The sequence below is a fragment of the Canis lupus genome, chromosome 6 (assembly GCF_003254725.2).
Source record: "Canis lupus dingo isolate Sandy chromosome 6, ASM325472v2, whole genome shotgun sequence".
NCBI classification, from domain to species: Eukaryota; Metazoa; Chordata; class Mammalia; order Carnivora; family Canidae; genus Canis; species Canis lupus.
The window spans coordinates 40,204,091-40,219,910 of NC_064248.1; the positions used below are offsets into that span (position 1 = coordinate 40,204,091).

The 15,820-nt window shown below is 47.7% G+C and overlaps 1 protein-coding gene across 5 annotated transcripts in view; it reads left to right on the plus strand.

Annotated features, from left to right (window-relative positions):
- LUC7L (LUC7 like) overlaps window positions 1-14,701 on the plus strand; it is a 35,772-nt gene extending 21,071 nt beyond the window's left edge. For all 5 annotated transcript variants that reach the window (XM_025417214.3, XM_025417211.3, XM_025417215.2 and 2 more), the window contains 6 exons: window positions 190-333; window positions 4,665-4,841; window positions 8,984-9,072; window positions 12,795-12,824; window positions 13,415-13,582; window positions 14,351-14,701. In XM_025417214.3, the coding sequence (XP_025272999.1) occupies window positions 190-333; window positions 4,665-4,841; window positions 8,984-9,072; window positions 12,795-12,824; window positions 13,415-13,582; window positions 14,351-14,492 (750 nt within the window). In that variant the 3' untranslated portion in view covers window positions 14,493-14,701. The remainder of the gene's footprint in view (window positions 1-189; window positions 334-4,664; window positions 4,842-8,983; window positions 9,073-12,794; window positions 12,825-13,414; window positions 13,583-14,350) is intronic.
- Window positions 14,702-15,820: the final 1,119 nt, after the last annotated feature.

A 15,820-nucleotide genomic window follows, 5' to 3' on the forward strand; every position in this document is an offset into this window, starting at 1 on the left:
AGGGCATGACCCCGGGGTCCTGGGATCGAGTCCCACATCGGGCTCCCCACAGGGAGCCTGCTTCTCCCTCTGCCCGTGTCTCTGCCTCTCTCTCTCTCTCTGTTTCTCATGAATAAATAAATACGATATTAAAAAAAAAATCCTTTGGTTTAGATGTTTGCTGACCTGCTTGTTTCTGTTTTCCCTCAGGCAGAAAAAGTACATGAGTTGAATGAAGAAATAGGAAAACTACTTGCTAAAGCTGAGCAACTGGGAGCTGAAGGAAATGTGGATGAATCCCAGAAGATTCTTATGGAAGTGGAGAAAGTCCGTGCAAAGAAAAAAGAAGCTGAGGTTGGTGGTAAACTGTCTTTGAGATAGAGGAAACATAGTAGCCCCAGAATGTTGACCTTTTGGGCTAAAATGAAATTATTCCATTTTTTTAATATTGGGGAAAATTTGGAAATAGGGTGTTATGTGGATAGGATTGTAGGGTTTAGAGTCAGCATGTTTCGGTTTGTGCTTTTGCTCTGCCTCCTGTGACCTATGTGTGACATTGGACCTGGAACTTGCCAACCATGAGCATAACACCCACATGCAGGCTGCAGTCCCAAGAGCTAAAGAGTCACTGGAGTGGTGTCTGTCATTTTACTCTCTCATCCTCTGGCTCTGTAGGGGTTTGCTGGGCCGTGGTGGTTACTCAGCTGGTGTGAGTGGGCCAGAGTTGTAGTGCAGATGATGTAAAGAACAAAATCTGGGTGTTCTTGGTGACACTGCATCTCTGGTAGAGAGAACCTGTGCAGATTGAGGGTAGCGTCCAAACGGAGTCAGCCTGGGTGCCAGGCCAGGATAAACTGGAAGGGTGGTGGAGAAACTTAGTCAGGGGCTCAGTGTTTGTATCATTCACAGCTGTTGTCTTCCTAGATTATTTTATCCATTGGATATGCTCTGACTCACAAGTCTTTACCACTGGAACTGGAAATGGCTCACACGGGCTTTGAGAATGGTGGGAATGGGAGAATCAGAGGGGGACGGGGATGATTGTGTTTCTGTAGTAAATGCTTGTTAAGCTCCAGCTGTGTGCCAGATAGTTTTTAGTTGTGAGGAGGCCCTCCTCGTGGAGACAACGCTGGAGGTGGGAGGAGATGCAGGTAGAAGGGTATGTGTACAGATGGATAAGATTGATTCAGATGAAGATAGGTGCTCAAAAGAAATGAGGTCTGAGTTTGAGAGTGGCTTTGTGTTTCCAGGGGTCTCCAGGTAGGGTAGGGTGATCCTGGAAGAGATCCCTTAGCTGAGACGCACAGACTGAGAAGGTTATTAAGAGTGGTGGGGTAGGGAAGCCAAATAGATATGAGAAGACGGCATGTAGGAGCCCTGGTGCAGGTCTCTCTCCGCTTATCTCCCTCCCTACCCCTGGCACAGCATGATGCTTAACCCACAGTAGGAGCTCAGTAATGATTAACTGAATGCACGAGTAATGCCAAGGGCCTGTGGGTGCTAGAGTGATACCCACTGAGGCATTGGTAAATGCAGAGAGCAGAAGGGTTACTCAAGATGGGGCCGTGCGAGGGTTGGAGTCAGGAGGGAAGCTCTGTGGCTTCTTGGGGCACCCTGAGATCCAGACCTTCGTGCTTCCAGGAGCAGCGCCGTCACCGGAAATCTGTGGGATGGCTCAGAGATTTGTATGTAAATGATTGTCGATGAGGGGCTCATCATGCGGAGATGTGTAGACAGACGAGACCAGGATGTGGGATGCGTGGCTGTTCATGCCCAGGACTTGGAGTATCCTTGCCACAGCCACTGTCCTCCGTCCCCATGGCTGACAGTACCGTGGGAGGCAGCACCACTTCCTTAAAACCACTGGCAAGACAGGATGGTGCTGGGGAGGCCTCCAGTGTGCTCATCTCTGGCACCTGTGGGTTCCTTTCTGCTCAGCGCTCAAGGATGTTGAATAGTCTGAAGGAAAAATACAGAGAGATCCTGTGTACCCTTTATCCAGTTTCCCCCAGTGATGACATCTTGGGAAACCATAGAACAATATCACAGAAAGGATGTTGATAGTCACCATACGGAATATCCATCACCACTAAGATCCCTCCCATGACCCTTATGTAGCCTCACCCACTCCTCTGACCCCTGGCAACTATGAGCTTGTCCTCCATCTCTATATTGTTGTTTCAAGAATGTTGTGAGACTGATTTTCTTTTTCACTCAGCATAATTAGAGTTTATTTTGAAAGAAATTAGAGGGGTAGTAGTTAGTTTTGAAATTACAGAAAGGTATAGAGTATCACAAATACTTGTGTGCCCACCGTATTTACCATTTTTGCCTAAGATTTTTGGTTTTTTTTTTTTTTTTTTTTTTTTTTTTTAATCCATGAGAGAGACACAGAGAGAGGCAGAGACATAGGCAGAGAGAGAAGCAGACTTCACATGGGAAGCCCGATGTGGAACTTGATCTTGGGACTCCAGGATCACACCCTGGGTCAAAGGCAGGCAGGCGCTCAACTGCTGAGCCACCCAGGTGTCCCTTGTTTTTTCCTTTGAATAAAAGCTGTAGCACATCATGATGGAATTGCAGGTTCTCGGTGCTTCCCTCTCCAGTCCCATACTGTCCCTCCCAGAGGCAGGCATTAGTGTGCGTTCGATTCTGTCTTCATCCTTTACTACACATGTGTGCTTCCCATAAACTCTGTGTGTGCGTGTTGTAGGTTTAAAAGCTTTGTGCTTTTAAAATATCCCACATCAATGCTGCCAACTGTGTATTTTTTTCTCTCTCATTATTCTCAGCACTGTTTGTGAGGTCTCTGCCTGTTGCTCCATACAACTTCCTTCAGTTTATTGCTGTAGGGTTCCGTTTCATGAACATGTGACTGTCCATTGGCAGTTTTCTGGTTTCTTATCTTCAAAGACAGTTCACAGCAAGTATCCTTGCACTTGTTTGTTGGCACACGTATGAGCATGTTCTAGGACATATGCCCAGAAGGGTTCCTGGTAATGGCTTGCACCTGTCTTGCTTTCGCAGCTAATTCAGTTGCATTCTGTTAGTTGCCCCAACATCATTGCCTACCAGCAAGGTATGAGAGTACCTTATTTTTTGACTTTGCCAGTTTAGTGAGTGACATTGTGTCCCATTGTAATCTGCATTTGCCAGGGAAGTTTGAACATATAAACTAATGGAAGATCCCTTTAAGAATCAGTGGCTGTGAGATCCCTGGGTGGCGCAGCGGTTTAGCGCCTGCCTTTGGCCCAGGGCGCGATCCTGGAGACCCGGGATCGAATCCCACGTCGGGCTCCCGGTGCATGGAGCCTGCTTCTCCCTCTGCCTGTGTCTCTGCCTCTCTCTCTCTCACTGTGTGCCTATCATAAATTAAAAAAAAAAAAAAAAAGAAAAGAATCAGTGGCTGTGGGGGATCCCTGGGTGGCTCAGAGGTTTAGCACCTGGCCTTTAGCCCAGGTCGTGAACCTGGAGTCCCGGGATTGAGTCCCATGTCAGACTCCCCACAGGAAGCCTGCTTCTCCCTCTGCCTGTGTCTCTGTTTCTCTCTGTGTCTCAGGAATAAATAAATAAAATCTTAAAAAAAAACCTGATGAGAGTTCATTAGAATGCAGTTGAGTAGAAAATTTGATTATTTAGGGACACCTGTGTGGCTTGGCGGTTGAACACTTGCCTGTGGCTCAGGGCATGATCCCGGAGTTCCGGGATTGAGTTCCGCATCAAGCTTCCTGTGTGGGGCCTGCTTCTCCTTCTGCCTGTGTCTCTGCCTGTTTCTCTTTTTCTGTGTCTCTCATGAACAAATGGATAGAATCTTTAAAAAAAAAAAAATCAGTAGCTGTTGGAATGCATTTCTTAAAACCTGGGTTTTGGTGGAGTGTTTTTTTGTTTGTTTTTGGTTTTGTGTTTTAATTCATGTGTTTTTGTTTTTTAATTCATGAGAGACCGAGAAGTAGGCTCCATGCAGGGAGCCCGATGTAGGACTCGATCTCGGGACCCCAGGACCACGCCCTGAGCCCAAGGCAAGGGCCAAACCTCTGAGCCACCCTGGCATCCCCAAAACCTGGGTTTTGAAGGCATGCTCTGACTTTGGCACCAGCACCAGGAGCCATGTCCTGCTTCGTTTGTTCTTCATTTTATCTGTTCTGACGAGTGGCTGCCAGAGGGGGTGCATTTTGGTCTGCTCTGTTGGACATGTTCTTTATTGAAGAGAGTGTCTAACTTCTTTGTCCATTAGTATTTTAGCTTTTAGGGCAGCATTTCTGGACTTTGGGACGTAGTCTTCGATGAGGAGCTTTTGTATGTTGCTTGTTTGGTTTGGTTTTTGTGTTTGTTTTATGAAGGCCCCCTTTGAAGAGTCTCCCTTCTTGATTCTGTGGTCCTCCTAGCGCTCTCCACTGCACATAACTGAGACCTGCCATTCCTGCTGGCCTCTGAGAACACTGCATCCTGCTTGTCTGAGAGTTTTTGAATGTTCCTTATTGCTTTGAAATCATGATTCTTAGTTCATTTCATAAATAAATGATGGAAATTGAATCAGTTAAAAATATCTAAAGCTTGTAAATGATTCGATTTCTGTTATTTAAAAGTCACCTCTGTAGTCCTTTCCAATATTTCCATTTTGGGGGTTGAATATTTGCTTGCAGTTCTGTGTACCTCACTTTGATTACTCTGTTCTCGTTGTCCAGGAAGAATACAGAAATTCCATGCCTGCATCCAGTTTCCAACAGCAGAAGCTGCGTGTCTGTGAGGTCTGTTCAGCCTACCTTGGGCTCCATGACAATGACCGTCGTCTTGCAGACCACTTCGGGGGCAAGTTACACTTGGGGTTCATTCAGATCCGAGAGAAGCTTGATCAGTTGAGGGTACGTTGATGTATTGTGTTTCTGGAGAAACCCAAGAAGTCTTGTGATTGTCTCCATATTTCTTGACTTTTAGAAAAACTCATGTTTTGATCTTTTCTAAGAATGTGCCTTGAGTTTTAGAGTGAAATATTCAGATTTCATCACTTCATTCACACAAGAGAACTAAGGTCTTAATCCAAAAGGACCTTGGATATTTGTTTAGTCTGTACTTCTTGTGCAGGAAAAAACGCAGAATCCAGTCTTCTGGTATAGAGAGCTTTTGCACAGCTCTGAAATAACTTGTATTTGAAGATGGGAAGAGCCAGTAGTCTCATTTTTATCCTTAGGCAAAGGTGGATGTGTGGTTAGGTTAGACAGAGATGAGGGTTGGGCAGGGGCGGACGTGTGGAGAGTGGTTAGGCTGGACAAAGATCACACTTCTGGCCCTTGCCTTTGAGCCTCCTCGGGAGGTTGAGAATGTGGTGGGGCTTTTAGGATAGTGCTGCTCCACCCCTGCCTACCTTTATTTCTTCCTCAAGGCTCCTTTTTTTCCTGGGTTAGACTGTAAAACTTACCTTGGATACAGAACACTAAGAAGGAAGGGTGAACATATGTTTCAGATAGTTTGGATTACTTTTCAGACTGGTGGAATCTTCCCTGCTGCCTACAGGGACCACTAGGATGTTGCACTGGGAACTGTGCAGCCCTTCCCTCCAGACACATGACATTTGATGGAAAGACAGACACATGGCACATGACTGGGACACTGACAGTCAAGGCAGAGAGCCTTGTGTGCCCCTAGAGGGAGCAGGGGACAGAGCCCTGCACTTGAGGGGTTGCCAGTAGGTGAGGTGTGAGTCTGGCACAGGGACTGGAGTTGGGGGGACAGCCACTGGACTGAAAATCACATTTTGCTCCTGTACTCCCTATAGAATATTGAAAAGTGATACTTTGTTACCTTTTTTTTTTTTTTTTTAAGATTTTATTTATTTATTCATGATAGAGAAAGGCAGAGACACAAGCAGGCTCCAAGCTGGGAACCTGACGCGGGACTCAATCCCGGGTCTCCAGGATCATGCCCTGGGCCAAAGGCAGGCGCTGAACCACTGAGCCACCCAGGGATCCCTACTTTTTTTTAAATTATTTTTTTGACTGTGTGTGTATGTGTGTGTGTGTGTGTGTATGAGAGAGAGAGAGAGAAAGAGAGAGAGAGAGAATGCAGAAGGGAAGGGCAGAGGGGGAAAGAATCACAAAAAGAATCCCAGGGAGAGGGAGAAGCAGATTCCCACTGAGCAGGGAGCTTGATGTGGAGCTCGATCTCAGGACCCTGAAATCATGACCTGAGCCGGAGTCAGACACTTAATGGACTGAACCACCGAGCTGCCCCTTCCATTTCTCCTTTAAACTGTATTTCCATTTCATATCACCCCATAATTTTCTCCTGATACTTTTTTATACATGAAAACCTTTTACTTCTTTCTTTCTTTTTTTTTTTTTTTTAATTTTTATTTATTTATGATAGTCACACAGAGAGAGAGAGAGAGAGAGGCAGAGACACAGGCAGAGGGAGAAGCAGGCTCCATGCACCGGGAGCCCGACGTGGGATTCGATCCCGGGTCTCCAGGATCGCGCCCGGGGCCAAAGGCAGGCGCCAAACCGCTGCACCACCCAGGGCTCCCTTTTTTTTTAATTTATGATAGTCACACACACAGAGAGAGAGAGGCAGAGACACAGGCAGAGGGAGAAGCAGGCTCCATGCACTGGGAGCCCGACGTGGGATTCGATCCCGGGTCTCCAGGATCACGCCCTGGGCCAAAGGCAGGCGCCAAACCGCTGCGCCACCCAGGGTTCCCCTTTTACTTCTTTCTTAAGACATACTTCTCCAACAGAGATGAAACTACATTGAAATTTTTCCCCTGAAGCCTTAAAAACTTAAGTTTTTGTTTTTTAAAGATTTTATTTTTAAGTAATCTCTGTATGCAACCTGGGGTTGAAACTTAAACCCTGAGATCGAGAGCAGCTGAGCCCGCCAGGCATCCCCTTAAGGTCTTAAGTATTAACTAGATCTAGAAAGCGTGTTTTGTCATTGCAGTTACAACTTGTTCAAAGTTGACCAGAACAACACAAATATATTAATAGATTTTGATTATAGCTGTTACACTAAGAACAAAAAATGTGTCAGGAAGTGCACCTCTAAACAGTAAGAAGCAGGAGTGTTCTGGGCCCTAATCTGAGATGGCTTCACTTACAGTGGTCCCAGAGGTACTCAAACCTCCAGGCCACATGCCCAGGTAATAGTGAGGCAAGGCCTTTTTTGTTACTGGTGGAAGGACAGTGTCTTGGAAGTAGGGAGGTTTGTAAAGGTCTTAATGCCAGACCATAGCCCTGTGCTTGGTCACATCTTCTTTAGGAATGTGTGTGGAAGTTGAGGGGCTGAAACTCCCCATCTTTTTTTTTTTTTTAGGATTATTTATTTATTTAAAAAAAGATTATTTATTTATTCATGAGAGGCACAGAGAGAGAGAGAGAGAGACAGAGACACAGGCAGAGGAAGAAACAGGCTCCATGCAGGGAGCCCGACGTGGGACTCGATCCCAGGACCCCAGGCTCATGCCCTGAGTTGATGGCAGGCCCTAAACTGCTGAGCCTCCCAGGGGTCCCTGAAACTCTCCATCTTTAACTTTAGCCATCTTTTTGTGCCTGCTCAGATCCAGGACAAGTGAAGCCAGGGGTGGAGAACTGGAGGTGCCAAATAGGAAGGCTCTCTCGCACCTTGTGAGTGCTTTGAGGAGGATAGCTGGCCACTCTCCTGTGGTCCTTGCTATACCCCATTGTTCAAGGACCTGGCTCCAGACTGTACTGGGATGTAGGATCATCCTTCATGAGCATGAGAAGACCGGTGACTCTTGTCTCCCTGGCCCTACTTTACTCCCCCTTAGGGCTTCATTCCATCAGTGGAGGGGTGGGGGGATCAAAAGGATTTGGGTTGGTATTGGGGGTGGGGGGTATGGAAGCTGGACCTAGTACTTTCTCTCAGCTTTGTCGATTGCATTCCAGTAGTTTCTCTGGGCCTCCTCCTTTCTGTTGGATTGGATTGTCTTTTCTATTGTGTTCACAATCAATCTTGATGAGCCGAGTATTGAACTTAATGTTGAAAGGCAGTTCTGGGCGCTCCTGGCTGGCTCAGTCAGTAGACTACATGACTCTTGATCATGGGGTTGTAAGTTTGAACTCCATGTTGGATGTTAGAGATTGCTTAAAATATTAAAGCAAACAAGAAAGCCAGCCAGTTGTGGAGTGTTCATAGACCACCTCCCCTGGCCTGCTGTCCCCATGAGGCCGGGTCTAAAGCCAGTGTAGCAGTGTAGCCCTCAGCACTCCCAAGGACAGGCTGCTCCTGGGCAGCAGGATATATTTGGTCAGACACATGTTCTTTTTTACTGTAAAGTTTGTGGAGTCTCCTTTGTAAAAAACTAACTTTCTGGATTGGTGTGAAGTGAAAGATCGGTTTCTATGACTTTGAGCTATAGCACCTCTTAGAGTATGCAGCTTGTCCCTGAATATATGAGGTGAATTTATAAAAGCGTTATTTTTGTGGTGCCTGGGTGGCTCAGTCAGTTAAGCATCTGCTTTCTGCTCTCAGGGTCCTGGGGTCCATCCCCACATGGGGCTCCCTGCTTAGTGGAGCATCTGCTTCTCCCTCTCCCTCTGCTACTCCTCCTGCTTGGTGTTCTTGTTCTTTCTGTCTCTAATAAAATCTTTTAAAGTTAAGTAAAAGCATTATTTTCATGTATTTTCCATTAAGAAGTCTTAAAGGGGGGATCCCTGGGTGGCGCAGCGGTTTAGCGCCTGCCTTTGGCCCGGGGCGCGATCCTGGGGACCCGGGATCGAGTCCCACGTCGGGCTCCCGGTGCATGGAGTCTGCTTCTCCCTCTGCCTGTGTCTCTGCCTCTCTCTCTCTCTGTGTGTGACTATCATAAATAAATAAAAATTAAAAAAAAAAAAAAAGAAAGAAAAGAAGTCTTAGAGGTGGTTATGTCCATTTCCTAAGAGTTTCTTTTAGATTTTTAAATTACTGATATTGAAATCATAAAAAAGCGCTTTAACATTCATTTACTAGTTGGTATAACTTTTTCTTCTTTCATTTTCCAACTTTTATTTAGAAAACTGTGGCTGAAAAGCAAGAGAAGAGAAATCAGGATCGTCTGAGGAGGAGAGAGGAGAGAGAGCGGGAGGAGCGGCTGAGCAGGAGGTGAATCCACAGCACACACATGTCCAAGAAGACCTTGTTCCTTCCTCGCAGTCTGGCTTGTGCTACTGACCCACATGGCCCTGAAAAAGAAGCAAACACATAGCATGTTCAGAGGAGTGGGGTTTTGGTTGGCCTCAGAGGAGCTGTGCGGTGCAGAGCGAGCCATCTGGAGCTGCACAGGCAGCTGTGGCGACCTAACTCGTCCCTGGGAAGGTGTAGGGGAGGGCTGAGCAGTAGAAGTGGGAGAGGAACCTGCTGTGCCCTCACCTGCCTTGTTGGGGACACAGCACTCAGCAGACAAGTTGGGTAGGAGTGAGACTCTGGAGCTGGAACGTGCTCCGCACACAGCCGTACTTGCTGTCGGGGAAAATCCTCCAGGGCTGAGTACACTGGAGCTGACTAAGGGTTGTGGGGCCCTGCTGAGAACACGTGTAGATGGTAAGGGTGGAAGCGGCAAGGACTGAGGAGCTGACTAGGAGAGTGCTGGTGAAGGAGGTACCTGTGACAGGTGTGGGTGAGAAGGATCTGGGTGTGTTGGGGTAGAGCTGATAAGATTTGCTGGTAGGAGGTTGTGAGGCAGGCAAAGGGGGAGTAGAGCTGGCTTCGTGGTTTCTGGCCTGGAGTTGCCACTTAGGAGGATGGAGAAACTGGGAGCGGTATATTGGGGTCAGGAGGAGGTGGTGGGGAGAATTTGGCTCTAGCTGTATTCTATTTGAGATGCTTAGGAGACATCTGGTCAGAGTTCAGGGAAGAGGCTGGAACCAAGACCACACTGTCATGGGACATGCTTAGTGTCCTCGAAAGGCCCAGAGCTGGGCTTTCGTGGGGGAATTCCTTAGCGTGTAATTCAGGAAAGACCAAGAAATGTTTGTTGCATTTTTAGTCTTCTCATTACTTTACCTAACAGATTCCGATTGTAAAGAGACTAAAACAAAATACATTCAAACGGCATAAAAATGTATTAAGCATAACACGTGAGTCCATTTTTACACACAAGTGACCACTGCTGTGGCAGGGTTTGTCTGTTTGCACGGGTACATGCAGGATCCTTGCTTCATCTCTCAGACCTTCCCCAGTAGGAGTGCCCTTGGCAGACGGGTACACATGCCCGTGCAGTGACAGCACAACCATGCCCACCTCCATAATATTTGTCCATCTCCAACCCTGCCTCCAGCAGCCACCAGCCGGTTCTCTGTGAGTTTGGTTTTGTTTTTTAGATTCCACACATAATGGAGATCATACATTATTTGCTTTTCTGTGTCTGACTGATTTTATTTTATTTTTAAGATTTTATTTATTTATTTATTCCTGAGAGAGGCAGAGACACAGGCAGAGGGAGAAGCAGGCTCCATGCAGGGAGCCCAAAGCAGGACTCGATCCCAGGACCCTGGGTCACACGCTGAGCCAAAGGCAGACATCCAACCTCTGAGCCACCCAGGCGTGCCTCTGACTGATTTTACACAGCATAATGCCTTCATGATCCGTCCATGCTGTCAGAGATGGCAGGATTTCTTACTATTTTATGGCCAAGTAGTGTTCTATTATGTATACACCTCACATCTTTATCCATTCATCTGTTAGTTGACACTTAGGTTGTTTCCATGTCTTGGCCCTTGTAAATAAGGATGCGATGAATGGAGGGGTGTGGAGGTCTTTCTCAAGATGGTAATTTCATTTTCTTTGAATAAATACTCAGAAGTAGGCTTGTGGGACAATATGGTAGTTTTATTTTTAATTTTTTGAGGACCCTCCTTACTGTCTTCCACAGTGGCTCCACAGGTTTAGTTGTCTGCCAACGGTGCACGAGGGTTCCCTTTTGTCCATGTCCTTGCCAGCCCTTATTATTATTTTTTTAAGATTTTTTTTTTTTATCCACGAGAGACAGAGAGAGAGGCAGAGACACAGGCAGAGGGAGAAGCAGGGACTCGATCCAGGGACCCTGGGGTCACACCCTGAGCCGAAGGCAGATGCTCAACACTGAGCCACCCAAGCACCCCAGCACTTACTATTTCTTACCTTGTCTTAGACTTTTTATTTAGTTTTATTTATGATTTCTTAAGTTTTGGATGGTTATTGCTTTTCTAACAGGTGTGAGGTGATACCTCATGGTGGTTTTTATTTGCATTTCTCATGATGAGTGATGTTGGCTACCTCTGTGTTGTCTTTGAAGATACGTTTGGATCCTTTATCCGCTTTTTAAAATTTATCTTTCTTTTAAGATTTTATTTGAGAGAGAGCAAGAGGGAAACACAAGCTGGGGGAAATGGCAGAGGCAGAAGGAGAAGCAGACTACCTGCTGAGCAGGGAGCCTGATCTGGGGCTCTGATCCCTGGACCCCGGGATCATGACCTGAACTGAAGGCAGATGCTTCACTGACTGAGCCACCCAGCTGGGCATCCCAAGATCTTCTTCCTGCTTTTTTTTTCTTTTTTGTCTATCTGTTTTGTTTTGTTTTTTCTTTGGAGTTGCAGGCGTTCTTTATATATTTGGATATTAACCCCTTGTCAGATACTTGGTCCACACGTGTTTTTCCCACTTCCGGGTGGCCTTTCATCTTGTTGATGGGTTCCAGTGCCATACAGAGGCTTCTTAGTTTGATGCAGCCTCATTCCGTGTTTGTTTTTGTTTCTTACTTTCACTTTTTGATAACAGTTTCTATATAAAGCTATTTTTGTGTTTTGTTTTGTTTTGTTTTTTAAAGATTTATTTATTATTTGGGATGTCTGGGTGACTCAGCAGTTGAGTGTCTGGCTTCGGCTTAGGACATGATCCCAGAAGTATGGGATTGAGTCCCACATCGGGCTCCCTGCATGGAGCCTGCTTCTCCCTCTGCCTGTGTCTCTGCCTCTTTCTCTGTGTGTGTCTCATGAATGAGGATTTATTTATTTGAGAGCCACAAGGGAGCTCTGGGGGGGTGGGACAGGGCTAAGGGAGAGAAGTCCTGGAGTGGAGCTCAATGAGGGGGTTGGTCCCAGGACCCTGAGACTGACCTGAAACAAAATCAAGAGTTGGAAGCTGAACCGACTGAGCCACCCAGGTGCCCCTATAAAACTTTTTAAATGAGTGCTCTAATGATCATCCTTATAGATGTGCTTGAGTGCTTTATAAAATTCCTTAGAATTCCTAGGATAAATATCAGTAGGTGTTGGAAAAATTGCTTTCCAGGAAGCTGTCAGGTCATCCTCTGAATGCATGTTGTGTGAGCATCTCCTCTCACATCCCCCTCAGCACTTTGTGGTGGTGATCTTGTTGTTTTTTGCTGTAGAACAGGATGTAAAACGAGAGCCCATTGTGTAATGTGTGTTTCTTGGATTGCTGGTTGGTTATGTAGTATTTCTCAAGGAGGTCATATGACCCTCAACTAGCAATGAGCCTGTGTCTGGAACTTGAGGCTTTGCTTTAACTTTGGCGTCCTTTGGTGACTGTAGATCCTGCCCAGCCCTGCATCTGCTGTGTGACAGTCTGCATAGCTGTGTGAGTGTCCACTGCCGAGACTTTGCAGAGCCAGTTGTTGAACTCAGAGCATCGCATTTGACCCCTGGGGACTGAGGGTTGGCTTGGTGCTGTGAACGTTGACCAATGGAGCCGTAGGCCTGAGCATGAGTGAGCCATTAGAAATTAACAGGTTTCTGTGGGAAGCTGACACTCCTTCAGTTGTGGACTGAGGGGCAGGGCTGTTTGGGGGAAATTGTTCATCTTTTTTTTCTTCTTAATCATTTTAGGTCTGGATCAAGAACCAGAGATCGAAGGAGGTAGGTTTCCAAATCCATTAACATGTTCTCAGTGAAATGTCCTTTTTTTCTACATATTTGTCCTTTTTAAAATATATTTGAGAGGGAGAGAGGGTCCTAAGCAGATGCTGTCCTGTGCACGTAGCCTAATGGGGGGCTTGATCTCATGACCCTGAGATAACCTGAGCTGAGACTAGGAGTCAGCCACTTAACCAACTGAGCCACACACGCATGCCCTCTCCGTACATTTTTTTCTTAATAGTTGACTTCTAAAGCTTCACCTCGTAGGCAGGGCTGGTAAGGGGCCAGGTTTGGGCCATGTCTGTCTGTTGTCAGGTTGATTGGGGCTTAGTGTAGAAGAAGGATGTACTGTAAATGAGAGAAGTCAGAAGGTGCTGCTGAGGCATGTGGGTTGGCAGGGATTTCCTGGCAAGGTGTTTTCAGAAGCACCTGGGAGGGTTGGGCCTTAATTCTCTTTGACCAGAGGTTAGTTGGTGGGACTATTGTGAACCCCAGTAAGAGGGAAGGGGAGATGGCAGTGAAGCACCCAGCAGAACCTGTTGCAAGAATGGGCATCTTGGCCTTCAGATCCTTCTTGTTGTCTGCTGCAGGTCACGCTCCCGGGACCGGCGTCGGAGGAGGTCCAGATCTACCTCCAGGGAGCGACGAAAGTCATCCCGGTCCCGGTCCCGAGACAGACACCGGCGCCACCGCAGCCGTTCCCGGAGCCACAGCCGGGGCCACCGCCGGGCTTCCAGGGACCGGAGTGCGAAATACAAGTAACTACTCTGAATCCTTCAGTAGCTGCAACCAGGAGTGAGCCCCTTCTCTTTGTGTTCCCAGGGTCTTCTGGGGGTCTGTCAGTGGGGCCTGTTGGCCATACCTGGCAGGGATGGGTCTGGGGATTTTGTTCAGGAGCCTGGCTGGGCATCTGTGGAACTGTGTTGGAGCCTTAAGGACTCGTGAACGGGGCTCAGGGTATAGGGAGCTGTAAGTTCAGAGCCACAGGTAGATGCAGGGCTAGCGCAGTTGAGAGGCTGTGGGGGTGGTTACATGGGCACAGCTCCCTTGTGACCTGCACACTCAGTGTCCCCTTGATGCACAGAGCCGCTGAGATTTGTGTCCTGACCAGGCCCTGCTTACCTCTGTTGTGGTTTTCTTAAGGGAAAACAAAAAACATTGATACACTCTGAGGTAAGCCCTGTGAGCATCTTTGTGTTGATTGTAGCCTTTTCTCCAGTGTGTTTACATAATGGGTCATACTCCACATGTGCACTTCTGTTGTCCTTTGCTCCATTCATGTTACAGCAAAAGCTTGCCCTGTTAGGAGAAATCTTTACAAATGTCTTTTTAGTGGCTGCCTGAACACTACCTTGTAGTGGTGTGGGCACTAGACAGCTGCCCTCTGGCCTGCCGAGGCCTTCCCCAAGTGTGCTGGGTCTCAGCCGTCCCTGACCTGGTGGTGAGGGTCAGAGCTGCCGGTGCTCCAGGAGCCAGCCAGAAGGGGGATGCCGGCCTCCTCTGAACCTCTGGTTCTCTTTTCCCAGGTTCTCCAGAGAGCGGACATCGAGAGAGGAGTCCTGGGAGCACGGGCGCAGTGAGCGAGGGGCCGCTGATTGGAGGCTGGAGAGCTCCAACGGGAAGATGGCTTCGCGGAGGTCGGAGGAGAAGGAGGCTGGCGAGATCTGAACCTACTCCTGGGCCTGTAAATAATCTGATAAACATTCGACACAGCCTAAAGTTACCCTTTATATTTGCTGAATACAACTCATCTTTTGTAGTTTACGATTTCTATTGTTTTGGAGCTAGCTGTGAGTTTCTAGAGATGTACAGAGTTGCTCCTGTGTTCTGGGGTTATGTTGAGTAGGAATAAATAAATCTGACAGATGGCCTCCTTACTGCTGCGGTGGGGTCTCTGCTATCCTTCTGTGCTCTAGAGACTTCACCGTGGCCTTCCGCAGGTGGTCACATACAGGATGTTCTCCACAAGCTTTGCTCACCCTCAGAAATTGTGACTTACTGTTAGACGACCCTTTGATTGTTGGCATCTGACATGCCTGGTGCCCTGCCCTGACCGTCTGGAGTGCAGCGTGCAAGGCTGTTGGCTTGTGGGCTGCACAGCTCCGCCCTGCAGTGCAGACTGCAGCAGGTGTACTCCATTCCACATCCCCTTCTTTAGGAAGGGCTGCCTGTCTAGTGTGCTGTTAGCGCAGCCTCAGCCTGGCTCCGTGAACCACACTGCAGCCAGAGGCCTTTGGACAACATCCACATGGCAGCCACAGGGTCCTCGGGGGCTGGCTGATCTGTTCAGGTCATAGTTTGACTCACCGGAGAGCCTGTGGTTGTAGCCATGCTCTCCGCTGTTTGCCACATTTACTCAAAAAACAAAATGAGCCCTTTTGGGGGGCAGGGGTTCGTTTATTCTAGGAGAGAGCTCCTGATGGCCACGTTGTGGAAACAGTCATCCCTACTCCCTCTGTGCAGAGACTGGCTCAGTGGGTGCTCCTGCGGCTTAGGTTCTCCCTGGCCTGGTATCAGCAATGTCCTTGCACTGCCCTTGTCTGAGGCCCAGGCTGAATCAGGAAGAAGGGGCCTTGCTGGTATATATGTTGCTTGCAGTGGGAAGGGGGGCTGCCAGAAAGCAAGAGGTGGTATAGACCTCAAGCTAGGTGGGTAGAGGCATGTCCTTTACCTAGACACAGGTTGGTGCAAAGCCACGAGTGGGTTAAGGGCGGTCCTAGGAGGGAAGGGGCAAAGGGAATGAGGCCTGGGGTTGTGAGCGATGGACTCTGCCTGTGGCATGCAGAGGACACCCAGGTCAGGCAGCATGAGGTGTGTGGCTAGGAGCCAGGACGACAGAAGGACCTCTTGCCTCCATCCCTCATCTGGAGGGTTGGGCTTAAAAAAATATTAGTAAAACATCTAAAAGTTATTTCAACCATTATTAAGTATGTTCACAGGTTATGCAGCTGTCACCACCATTCATGAAGGAATGGTTTTGAAAAGGTAGAATGAAG